The sequence below is a fragment of the Ascaphus truei genome, chromosome 4 (genome assembly GCF_040206685.1).
Source record: "Ascaphus truei isolate aAscTru1 chromosome 4, aAscTru1.hap1, whole genome shotgun sequence".
NCBI lineage: Eukaryota > Metazoa > Chordata > Amphibia > Anura > Ascaphidae > Ascaphus > Ascaphus truei.
Window position 1 is genome coordinate 391,366,211 of NC_134486.1, and position 13,357 is coordinate 391,379,567.

Genomic DNA, 13,357 nt, shown 5'->3' on the forward strand with positions numbered 1-13,357 from the left:
TCTGTACTGTATGTAGGGGGAGTGCATGTGAAGGTCCAAAATTGGACCTTGTCCAAGTCAAAGAGAAACCAGAGAAGTACACAGGACAGAAATACATAATTAAGAGGGAAACAATTGAGAAACCATGGCTGTTGAATTAACTTTCTTCTGGACTTTAGAGAGAATGTAACTATAAATTAATTAGGATTATGTACTATACTGACAGATATAGGACAGTGGTTCCCAATCTTTTTTACATTGTGTATTTCGGAGCTACAAAATATTTGTTCGTCAAATTTCTAATTAAGAAAACTTGTTCCCTACTTATCAGACTGTTGCTAACAAAACTGTTTGACAAATTCCAGGAACTGCTGTCGCGGCCCCTTTTATTCTCCAACATCACCGCATTTTACCGGGATTTTTGTCCGAATGTCACACACTTCACCGCATTCATACCGCATTCATGTTGCATTCACAGCCGCGGTTGATGCGCGGTTGATGCGCGGTTGATGTGTTTATTGAGAATGTTTCGGATTTAATTGGTTGCAATTCTTTGCGTGTCTGCCAGATGGCAGATATTCATGAATTGTAATGCGCATGCGCTTCAGAAATGTGTCGACTTGCAGGTGTTTCGTTTAAAAAAGATACCACAGTGGTCTATTGTAAATTGGCCTTGGGACTGAAGGAAGAGGTTACAATAATGTATCAATTTAGAATTTCATATTAAAGAAAGACAAACACCAGTTTCTGTTATTGTCCAGAGTCAGTCCCGCTGCCATGAGTGTACAAGTGCAGCCCGTGTTCCAAAAACCCGACAGAACGTACGCTTATTTAATATGGGCCGCGATTAATGCAACAGATGATAAGATGGCAACAGTTGTTCAAATTTATCAGTATTTTATCGAAAACTATGACTTTTACAAATTTTCGCCAGCTCCTCATGTGTGGAAGCGTGCAATAAGGAAAAAGTTATGTAGCGATCCATGTTTTTTTCATATTGATCCCGAATTTATTGGAGGGTATTGGTGTGTATCACCGGGTTTTTCCCGTATCTATGATCATGCAGACGGTAAAAGGCGAAAGGTCGTGTTAAAACCAAGTAAGAAATGTCAGTCGCTGGCAAGCAATGCGCCAGCACCAGCACCAGCACCGGCTTCCAATAACGGTCCGACCGTCAGTGACAACTCTTGCTGTCTGTCCACGCACGGATACCTGCAGCATGAGCCGGATTTCGCGTACAGTTTCGAGCAAGCTTGCATGTACCTTAGCGATTTCAAACCTAATCAGCTGACTACAGGTGTAGTAGTCCTGCTGTCACCTGTCAACGTGTATGATCAAGAATACTGGACTGGCAGTGGTCCGGCGCCAGATGATTGGGAAATTCTGTGGTGAGTAATGTTGCCGTATTTTATTCTGTTTTTTTTATTTTGAAAATATCAATATTAGTGCGATTCAAAAGTCAAGCGATTCTCCTGCAAGCAATATCATTGGCTGAGCAGCTTCTACAGTACTGTAGATAATTCGTGGAACGCTAGGCGCATGTGCATTGGGACCTTCTTGAAACTCATATGCGTGTCATCACATCGACGGTAGGCGCATGCGCATGTGAACAGGAGACGCCCCCCGAGAAAATTATTGGTGGGACTGACTAGGAACTTCTTTAGGGGACTGACCATTACAGTAAAACTTTTATTTTTGTTTTTCCTCAGAAAAGAAAACTTTGTCATCTCATGCGGAAAACGGAGAATGTTGGGATTTCGATGGATAATATCGCTTTGTGTAACAATGCCTGCACATTGCTGAATCGGATTTAAAAAACCACGTACCGGAGTCTACAGTTTAGTGGCCGTTGTTATTGATTAGGATAGAATACCTGAAACAGTATGCTGATGTTTTCAGACCGTATACAAGACTTCTTTTTATATATACACGTACTGTATAATAAACCCGAGAAAATAAAAAGTATGCATTTATTCTACATGTATTCCAGTACATATGTGTATTATATACCCGTACAGGATGTAATTTTTTTAATACTCTTGTGATATACAGTACTGAGCATGTCTACAGTATACAGTACAGTATGCCTGGACAATACTGTACATTCTAGAAACACTGTATTTTGTTGCAGTATAAAAGGAGACAATGGAACAATTTAAAGCAAATCAACATTTTCTTTTATTGGTGGAGTAAGTACAAAAACATTTATTTACAAATACTGTACAATGTAGAAACATTTTAAGTGCACAGCAATTCAAAACATCAACAGGTGTGTGGTTTAATGCTAGTGAAAACATTTACAGTATGTACAGAAGTCAAAACATTTACAGTCAGCCAGTATGGTTTACAGTCACATGGTGTTATTAAAAAAAATTCTTTATTCAGAAAATTTAAAAAACGCAACATCTCCTTTATTAAAGTACAGCAAGTCAAAACATTTACAGTGGGATGGTGCACAGAACAGTCAGTCAGGCCTGCACAACTCCAGTCCTCGGGGGCCGCAAACAGGCCCGGTTTTCAGTATAACCTTTGAAAACCAGGCCTGTTTGCGGCACTCGGGGACAGGAATTGTGCAGGTCCTGTGTGTACAGTACTGTAATTAAAAACATTTCTTTATTAATACAAGTTAAAACACGCAACATCTCCTTTATTTATGTAAAACCGGGCCTGTTTGCGGCCCTCGGGGACTGGAACAAAACATTTACAAAAAATTAACAACAGTTGAACACTGACGCAAATGCGTACCCCACCAGATTGTCCTTCCAGGGCCAATGCCTTGTATGGCGCAAGATGCCATTAATGGAGTCTCAAACGCTTTTCAATAAGGATCTGTAATTGAAAAAAAGTGCCGCAATTCCTCCAGAATAGTCTTTCTTAAATTGTCAGGAAGCGCCTTTTTTTCGCGATTTCCTTCATAGTTCACTTTGTAGGCCCACTCGCAGTACACCGAGTAGGACACGTGGTGCTTAAAAATTAACATTGCATACTTGTGGGGTAAACCAGCACTATACTTCTCCCTGAGTGGATTGGGCAGGTCGCGCAGGATGATGTCGGGCACCGTCTCGATGCAAGTGTGTGTAGGTTGGGTTCTGGGAGCGGGTGTGCTTCTGTGAGCGGGTGTGCTTGTGGCGGCGGGAGAGGGTAGGTTGCCTGGGAGGAAGCTTTCCTCTTGTCTTGGTCGCCGTGTTGTCTCCTGGCGTGGTTGTCATGTAATCCTCCTCCTCAACGGCATACATAGACACAAAATCTTCTGGTGGAGGGGGTGCGCTTGCTGATGGAATGTGGTCGAAGGTCCCATTCATCACATCCATGCCACCCTCCTGCTCCGGCGTCGGGGATACAGGGGCATGAACACCAAGAAAATGATGTATCCATGCTATGTCAGTCTCTATCTTCTGCATCCGTTGATCCATAGTTAGCATGTTCTCCAGAAGCAGATCTATCTTTGCCAGCACAATAGAGTTCCTGGGGATATCCACACTTATCCCATTCAGCATCCGGTCTAACGAGCTGGTTCTCGTGCATTGCGTGCTCTGGACATCTGGGTGGATGGGTGCTACGGAGGATGAGATGGGGGTTCCATGGAGAGAAGCGGCAGCGTCGCCGAAGAAGGGTGGAGGAGGTGACCTGTGGATTTCCGAGAGAGGAGAAGCAGCAGCGTCATCGAAGAGGGATGGAGAAAGTGACCTTTACAGAGCATAACCCATGATAAGGGACGTTAACAAAATCAAGAGAGTGATCCAGGCCCAGGCATGGATCAACAGTGGAGAAACTTTCCAGGATTGCATCTTCACTGACGAGTCTACTGTTTCGCTGGAGAGATTTGCCACCTTTGCATTGCATTCCACAAAAAAGGTTGCATATCTATGAAGCCGCGTCCAAAACACCCAGTGAAGATGCATGTGTGGGGTGCAATCTCTAGGCGTGGACAAGGATGCGTCGTCATCTTTGAAGGTACAGTAAAATGTATGTCACACGCTTTTGCCTTACGCACTGTACTGTACTAGTGTACAGTTTTTTGAGCACTTTTCTCTTCTCGTTATAGGAATCATGAATAAAGCTTTCTTCCAAGACAAAATTGTGCCTGAGATTGTGGAATACATCACACATGAGTTCCCGGATGGTCACCGTTTCTACCAGGACAACGATCCGAAGCACACCGCGTCAACAGCGCATACTGTATCCTTGAGCGTGGTATCAACTGGGTGAAGATACCAGCGGAGTAAGTGCGGTAACCGTGTCTCATTTTTTCCCACTGTTTTTACTGTGTACTGTATCTCTTAAACTAATTGTCCTTTTTTCCCCCCTCCAATGACAGATCGCCAAACTTCAATCCTATCGAAATGGTCTGGCATCAGCCGAAGGACCATATCCGAAAAGTCGTGAAACTCTCCAAAAAGGATGAGTTGGCGAAAGGCATACTGAGTTTTTGGAACGATGTACTCACCGTGGAACGCTGCAATAAATATTTATATAAATAAATATATTGACCATATTGCGACTGTGTTGCCCATTGTGATCGCGCGTAATGGGCAAGCATCAGGAAGGTAGTATGGTATACTGAAGTACTGTACTGTAGTATTGTAAGTACAGTATGATACAGGTAAGTATGGCACAGATTTTTTCTTTCCTAGTAGTCAGAGTATACAGTAGTTCCAGTATAGACTAATTTGACTATACAGTACACAATGCCATAATACAGTATGCACCTAACTGCTCAAATTATTTCTTTCCAGAGAGAGCAGCACCAGCCATCTGGTTACAAAGTATTTAACAGTAGTCAGAGTATACAGTAGTTCCAGTATAGACTAGTTTGACAGTACTACACAGCACACAATGCCATAATACAGTGTGCACATAACTGCACTAATTTTTTGTTTTCTTGTCTTTTCAGAAAAAAAGGATGGACTGGGGGAGAGGGGAGGTATCGTGTACAGTCTTTAAACTGTTTGTACAGTTAAGTGTACATTATCTAAACTGCAGTCATGATGTACTGTACACAAAACCTCTCCACTCTCAATGAACTAATGTATTGTACCCAGAATGAGGAAGAAGATAAAGATGGAAAAAAGTATATTACTATATATATATATATATATATATATATATATATATATATATATATAATTATATATATAATTATATATTATATATTAATAATTTATATTATTATCAATGTGCATTATTCATGATTATCTACCGGCCCTCAATTTCCATCTGACAGAAGAAATTAATAAAGACTGCATTATGTATTATTCATGATTATTTTTATATATTTTTTTTTGTTCCTGATAAAATAAAATAAATATTTATTTACAGTCATGATAATCATAATCATTGACAACCCCCCCCCCCACACCTACAGTACACCAAAGAAAAAAAAAGAATGACAAAACAACATGTTAATGTTTTTTTTTAACTCTCAATTCTCACAGTGCTGTGCAAATCAGATTTACATATCAAATTCGAGAAGGGATTTTCCAAAGCATTACCGTAAGCAAAGCCTCAAAGGGTTGGGGGGGGGGGGGGTTGGGTGAGTCATGCGCAGTAATCAGCTAGCTCCCATCTCAAAGAAGATTACACGCAGGCGCTGTGAGGTGACGTTCGGCTAGGGACGGATTAAAAACACAATGACAAGCTTCAGAAAATGAATGACTCTGTAGAGGTGTCTGTCGATAAGAGTTTCTAATCCTTGAGTGAGCCTTGTGTGTGTGCGTGGGGGAGGGGGGTACAGCTGCATGCAGTATTGCAGTAGCTGGGCAGCAGTTAAAAGAAATTACATTATTTCAAAAGGCAGGTCATCATAATAATTTGATCCATACACCCCCAAATACAGTACATAAAAAGCACACAAATCAACCATGTGCAGTCAAACGCACAGGGTCGCAGTCAAAACCTACAGCACAGATTGAATATCGTAATATCAAGATGGTTTTTGCTGGCTTGTGGAGAAAAAAAAAAAAATGAGGAGAATTTTTTTTTTTTGGTCACTCACTCAAGCAAGCAGTGGTGAATTTACAGGCGCATGCGCAGCAGTAATCATCAGCTGTCAAGCAGGCATGTGATTGAAACCAGAAAGACACACATTCAAAGGAATGGTGTGGGAGAGGTGTACTGCACTGTAGAGAAGATAAGAAGTTGAAATATCCTGCAGTGCAGTAAATTATCCTGTGTGTGTGCGAGGACGAGCGAGGGGAGAGCGCTGTATATGCCGAAATGTGGTACTGTTACAGTACTGTACACGCCTATGCATTTCAACAATTTTCAAATGAGACATACTGTACAGCACTGCAAATGCATTTATAAATATGCAAATTTACAATTACTGCGCGCGCACACGCATACTGTGTACTGACGTAGGTTGAACTGCTAATGTATTAGACTTCCAAGACAACAGCTCGCGAAAGCCCCCCTGAGTTTTTAGACAGTATTGCAGTATTTCAGACAGCGATAATAAAATGCTAATATCGCGAGAGCTAAAATAACGCAATTCACTCCGGACCAAAAAAAAAAACGCATCTGCCCGCGATTATCAGAGCGCCGCGGATCCGGTCGCATTAGGATAAAGGCGGCCGCCACTGTATAGTGTGCTGAGCTTGAGGAGGAAACACATGCCTAATAAGGTCACAAACTGCATATCAGTCTGTGCAGACAGCATGGGTGGCATAGCTACTGTATCATTTACTGCATTAGATTGCAAAGTCCTGCCACACACTGCCTTACCACTGTAAATGCAAAGCATTGTGGGGAGTGACATTACAACCTCCTGTTGGAGTTGACAGCTATACCATCCACACAGTTGCACAGTTTTGGACCCTACTAAGTGCCAAGTAGTGACAGGCTCAGGAACCCACTATACTGCCTGGGAACCACCATTCCATTTTTTTTTTTAAAAGACCCCTCGTAAACCCTAGAAGTTCCCAATCCCCTATTGGAAATCCCTGGTATAGGAAATTAAAATGCACATAAAAACATTATAAATGCTTAACATGATGAGCCACACATTCCCATACGGCTACATGTGTCAAATTAAATGCCAAGTTTACGATGAAAACATTTATAAGTAAAACTACATTTACTTAGAAGATAGATAATTTCAAGTTGCGGTGATTTGTACTGTATGAAAGTACTGTATATAAGACACTTACCTCCTTTTGCCGCACAAGGAATGCATCAATGAAGCTCCTCTGATCATTTACATCTAAATCCTTTAGATATCCGACAAATTTATTTTTAAGGAACACATTTAGTTCTTTCACATTCTTTAGAATAGTTCTGTGATTACCAGGAAGAAATCCAAGAACTGGGAAGATATTATACAGCTAGAAAAATAAAATAAAATAAAGCAGTAAAAACAATAAAGAGTAGTGTAACATTTTACGTTGCAAATATTTTATTTGTCTCTGCCTCAAGCACTAGAAGGTCTGGGTGTGACATGAAGAAGAATCGAGGAGGAGGAGCTCAGAATGAACTCTGTGGTTACTTGGCCTTGTTAGGCCCTGGCCTTATCCAGTAGGGGAGTTACTGCTATTACACAGTTATACGACTGTGTTTAGATTAGGAACAAGTTTAAAGCTAGGATTATTCTATAGTTAGAGAGGGTTAAGGCTAACCTCTTCTTCCTCAATATTAAAATAAGCTCGTTAGAGCCAGAAGATGTACTGCATCAAAGAAAGGAGGACTGAGACCTAGAGATACCAGATCTACAACTTCATGGACAAGCCAGGATTGCTTCCAGGAAACATGGATATTCATGTGAGTTACAGGAAGGATTCCTGCACCTTATATTTAGTTAGTTAGGGAATTCAGTGGGTAAATCTATGAAGGTGCCTAACAATGCTTGGGACCCCATGCACAAGAGGAATCCCTTATTGCCCTCTTGACTGTGCAACTACAGCCTCTAGAGGCTCAGGGAGACTTTAATCACTGTGCATAAATAAGTTAAGGTCTAAAAGAGTTTATCATATTAAATTACCTTGGGACTCAAATACTTAATTATTTTTGTGGCCACAAGGTTCAAAATTATTTTATATTTTCTGTGTACATTTAAAAGGACTAACTGACACTATTGTATACTTTCAAAAAGCGGAAGGTGCTTACTGTACATCATTCTACTAATTCTTATTTAAATACTTTCTACAACATTTGCCTTACTAAAACATATCTGCAAAACTTATAGTATTGAAATTACAGGTACAGGTAGTGAAAAAATCGAAGAGGAGTAATTACTCCATGAGAAAGCGTAACACTTGCGTGAAACACGTGGGAGGACATATTCTGTTCTGATTACCACTTGTTAATGTTGCAAATAAAGCCTCTACGATTTTTTCACCACCTGGGCTCCCTGCTTTGTCCATTTGGATTTTTTCGTTAGCGCCCTGGAACATTGTCACAGTTTGCTGACAAATCTATGGGGCTTATTCTGTAAAATCCGTTAGCTCTTTGCTGTGCGTTCTGCACGGAAAGTCCCATTCAAGTCAATGGGGCTTTCCAGGCAGATTGCTCAGTACAGCGCTAACGGAGCTTACAGAATAATCCCCTATTTCTTTTATACCCCAATGTTGCATTGCACATACAGATATCTTCTGGCAATATACAGTATATAACAACAAAACCACGCAAGACCCCAATACACCCTATATGCTTAAAAAAATTATGTCCTGATGATTAAATAATGCACAACATGTGTGTGGCTTCTTTTGGTCACTTATACTAGCCAATATCATTACATTCTGCAAACAATTATTAAAGGGCTTTGCGATAACCCTTTTTTAAACCTCATCAGGCTTTACAGTCCTTAACATCTTATCAAATGCTAATAATAATACGCACCTGTTTAACTATCAAAGGTTAATGTAAACAAAGAGGTGTTGCAGTACAGTATCATGCAACATCTTAGGGTATTACGTAATATTATTTACAAAAACCTAGGCATTCGGGAGTGACCATAGACATGGGTCACAATTTACCAGTAAAAAATTATTTGATGGTGTAAGATGCTTCACTGCTGTCTCAAGGAAAATTCTGCGAGACTAAACTTTTCCTTCCTCCTATATCTTATTTTCTAATTAAATTCACAGCTGTTCAGTATGACCAGAGAAATGACCACACCTTGCTTTATGATTAATCCTTGAGGCAGGTTCTGTATTGATAGTGATAGAATTAGGTTTGATAATTGGATTTTTAATTTGATTTTAGAAAAATAAACAGTGTTTGGACAGAAAAATTGTAAGTCATGTTACCGAAATCGTGGGAGATCCCAGAAGTCTAAAGTTTTCATTTGCCAAACTTAGGAGCCTCAGAAATGTTGGATCTTCATAGTCCATGCGATGTCCAAATAAAATTGCCACAATTATATTGGCAACGGCTGCATTAATTATTGTAGTATTATCAAACGGCTTTCCTATCAATTAAGATTGATGATAGGCATTAAAGAAAACAACTAATAGTTTTATAAAATAAAGAAAAAAGTATAGGATATAAATTATTAAAAATATAATATAATAAATATAATATGAAAAGTAGTCTTATCATATGTGCACAATGATCCCCAGTGCCCAGTGATAACAAATAGACTACTCTCACTGTATGTTATTTAATAATAATAACCATATCTGTATTCTATTTTTACAATATAATTACAACCATATAATATCACACATCATCACATATGAAAATGTAAAGTAGCAAAGAGAGACAATAATGAGGGTTTAGCCAAATACTGTAGTGCCGACGAGTATTCTAAAACAAACCTGGGGCAATCACCAACAAGACCCAGGAACATGCTGGGTACATGCTGGATACATGCTGCAACATTTCAGTGACATTTCTGCAGACAGACTAATGGCCCATCGGATTAACAGCGGAGGTCCCTGGCAGTCCTATTCAAACTGAATGGGACTGCCAGGGACCCCTGCTGTGTTAATCCGACGGGCCATTAGTCTCTGCAGAAATGTCATTGAAATGTTTGCAGCATGTACCCAGCATGTACCCAGCATGTGATAGCCCCAGATTTCCCAGGCAAGTTTAAGGCAAGTTTTATAATACTTGTCGGCGCACCTGTACCCCTGCCCATTTATGCTGATAGATGTAAAAAACGCAAATAGATCTATGGTTAGTGTCTTATAGATTGGGGTGATTTCTATGTTTGTAATTTTTGGAAATGTATTCATGGGTTTCAGTATTATGTGAATGTTTTGCTTCTCTGGAACCTAAAGATAGTATTCACTCAATTTCATTTCTAAACATTTTTTTTTGCACTAAAAAGATGAATATGAATACAATTCCTGAAACGTGTACTGGTGAATTATTTAATAATTTTGTAAGATTACAGGGATCTTGATGTCTGTTAGTATTTCTAGAAAGAACACATTTTATAACAAATTTTCATTGAGCAGCTACTGACTTTTCTGCTGATAAGAGTTCTTTCCCAAACTGTGAAGCTGTTTTACGCTTGAGAAGATTTTATACCCATAGTTGGAACTGAACTCTTCCCTAACACAGGGAACACATCTTCACAGTACTGTATATTATAGGGGGGCCTTTCTAGCATTTTATTTTAAACACATGAGGCGAACGCTATGAACCAAGTATTACAAGGAGCCTTCTGCCTTTGTGGTACATATGTAAAAATACTTTAAACTGTTCAAATATCCCCTTCTGCCCAAAGAATCCCAAGTTTTACCAATTAATGTTGCAAAGCATCCTACAGTAGCAACAAATTGCATCTAGTATTGAAAGGATCTTATGTACACTAGCACTGTTGGGTTTTTCTCCCTCCTAATAGAGGTAAATGAGAATTTTAATTCTAATAGAGGTATATTAGTATTTTATCTGGTAGTGTTAGAACTGGGTTTGCCTTGTTGTGGCTCGCAGGCTTACAATGCTTTTGGCCAAAGGGTTCAACTAAATGATCTTTTTTCAAGAGAATATGTAAGTATTTTACTGTGTATTTTTGTCATGTTGGATGTAGCATTGGGCTTCTCTGTCGCTTGTTGTATACATTTGCCATGCTCTCCTTTTTGACACATACATATACACATATACACATGTAACGGGTATTCCCTGTGAATAGGGTGTTCTCTTGCCGGTCAATGTTGTAGTGCTTGCTGATGAGGCTGGCGCCCGCCAGACCAGGTAATGTCCTTACTGCGCTGCAGACAGTAAACATGGATACATCGGCAGGTACCCTGTCTACGGCGACTACGTGTCGCAGGAGCAATCCTAGCTTTTCGGCCCAGTCGGCCACTTGTTTGGGCGTGAGCGCAGACATGCTGACTGACAGGGTAACGTTAACTACTGAGTAGGGCACCCCAGGACTATCTCAGCAGAGCCTCCAAATGTAACGGGTATACCCTGTGAATACAGACGCTACTACCTGCTGTGCAACCTGTGTGGCCCTCAGGAGCCTAAGCCTCTGCTAGGGGAGCCTGGGGTACATACATATTATACGATCTCGTGGTGCAACGCCTCCACCTGGAGGGATCCCAACGGAGTGGGAGGGGGCCCTCACAGGAAACAATCACATTAAGCGAACAGATGTAAAACAGAACTGGCTTTACTGCATAGCATGTACGTATTTATAAATCAACAGGTGTCCCTCTCTAGAGAGACACTGACTACTGCGTCTCGCAGGACGCTCCCACCTACACCGGGTGATCCCACCCCGTGTCCAGTAACCCCACACAATATGTCCCGCACTCTTTAGGTGAGATGGTATGTGTGACTGCGCAGCCACTAGTACGGGTGAGTATAATGTAGGATTGTTGGTGCACTTGAAGAATTGATACCTGCCCGGGGCTCCCACCCCGGGTTCCGCAGAATACGACAGGGATTCCGCCCGATCCGACGTCGTCCTCCACACCGCGTGGGGTGAATTCCAGCGCGGATAATATCACCTTAGTCTCAGGGTCTTTGGTGGCGTTCTGCGCCCAGAACCCACCTCGCAGGGCTGCACGGCTTCAGCGCTGTGTCCCTGACTATCCAACTAGTTAATGGAGCAGTGTCCCTATCTAGGGCGCAGTGTCCCTATCTAGGGCCTGTCCCTATAGCTCCACAAGCTACACAGTGGCTCAGGACCTAACTGGGACCTTGGGGGCTGCTGGCCTAATGCAGAGGATCACTGACCCCTGCACTCAACTCTTTCCCCTAGCGTATCCTGGTCCTGACTAACTGCGTAGCTGCAAACCCAACAATGTATCTCCTCTTGCCTGCAGGGCAATACTTCAGCCCTATTGGCTCCCTGGAGTCATGTGGCTCTGCCCCTATGCACCCTGGGGGCTGGCAGTCCTGTCTCGCGCATGCGTGACCTATTTGGGACCTCCCGCACTAGCTGGCTCCTGCGCATGCGCAACAGCACTACACATGGCGGCGCCCTGCTTCCCGAGCCGCCGGGACCCTCGCGACGCGACCGCGGCCTTAGCAACGGCCTGATCGCGTCCCCGGCAACCGGCCCGCTCGCGTCCCTAGCAACCGGCCCGCTCGCGTCCCCGGCAACCGGCCGCAACTATCATGTAACGCGCTGCTCGCGCACCTGCCCCCCTCACTCCCTCGCACGCGGCGGCTGTGCACTAAGGAAGGAGGGGGTCAGCTACAACAAGGGGGGATATGGCTACATCCTCCCCCTGGTGAAAAACCCCAACGTCCTCGCTTGGGATACATAACTCAACCCGTACAGAAATTATATAATAAAAATGCAGTAGATCATATAACTTATCATTTCTAGATCAGATTGCACATTTCAGTGAACATCACAATGACGGACTGCATTCTGCTGCGAGACCACTGCTGAGCCTCATAATGGGGTGCCCCAATTTGATCATAGGTTACCCGATTTGGAGGGTACCTGACTCTTTGGCTCCTACGGAGCTGTTCTTCCGCGACTCCTTCTGGGGAGTAGTAAGTACAGTCCTGATGCTCAGCCTCTTCCCTTGAGGGGAGAAATGTCTCTGAATAGTCTCTGTTAGGCACAAAGCACGGGCTCTGTGGATCCAAAGGCTGGCCTGTTGGTGCCACCTTAGTAGGCATTGGCCTATGGGGCCCCTTACCCGTAGCTCCTCCGGGAGATGCCCCTTCTGTGGAATAGTCCCTTTGAGAGGGTCCCTCCATAGGGTCTTCAGGAGTTTCAGAGTGAGTCTCGTTATTTACAGTCTTTTGACCCACCTCTGATAGATCGGACTCCCCGTTGAGCGGCGTGGCCTGTATTTCTTCTTCTTTGTCTCCCACTTGGGGAATGGGGAGAAGGTGATTACGATACCAAACCTTTACCCGGCCGTCGGTGTCTTTGATGCGATAGACCGGGAGGCCGGGCATCTGTGACTCTACCTCATATACGCCGTCTCTCCACCGGTCCGTCAGTTTATGCTTTCCGGGGACTCAC

General features: G+C 42.4%; 1 protein-coding gene across 1 annotated transcript in view; it reads right to left on the bottom strand.

The window, feature by feature from the left end:
* The window catches only part of LOC142492441 (cytochrome P450 2K1-like), a 60,011-nt gene that overhangs the window by 19,806 nt on the left and 26,848 nt on the right, over window positions 1-13,357 (bottom strand). The window contains exons 6-7 of the mRNA XM_075595080.1: window positions 9,222-9,382; window positions 7,128-7,301 (exon numbers count right to left, since the gene is read on the bottom strand). Coding sequence (XP_075451195.1) covers window positions 7,128-7,301; window positions 9,222-9,382 — 335 coding nt within the window. The remainder of the gene's footprint in view (window positions 1-7,127; window positions 7,302-9,221; window positions 9,383-13,357) is intronic.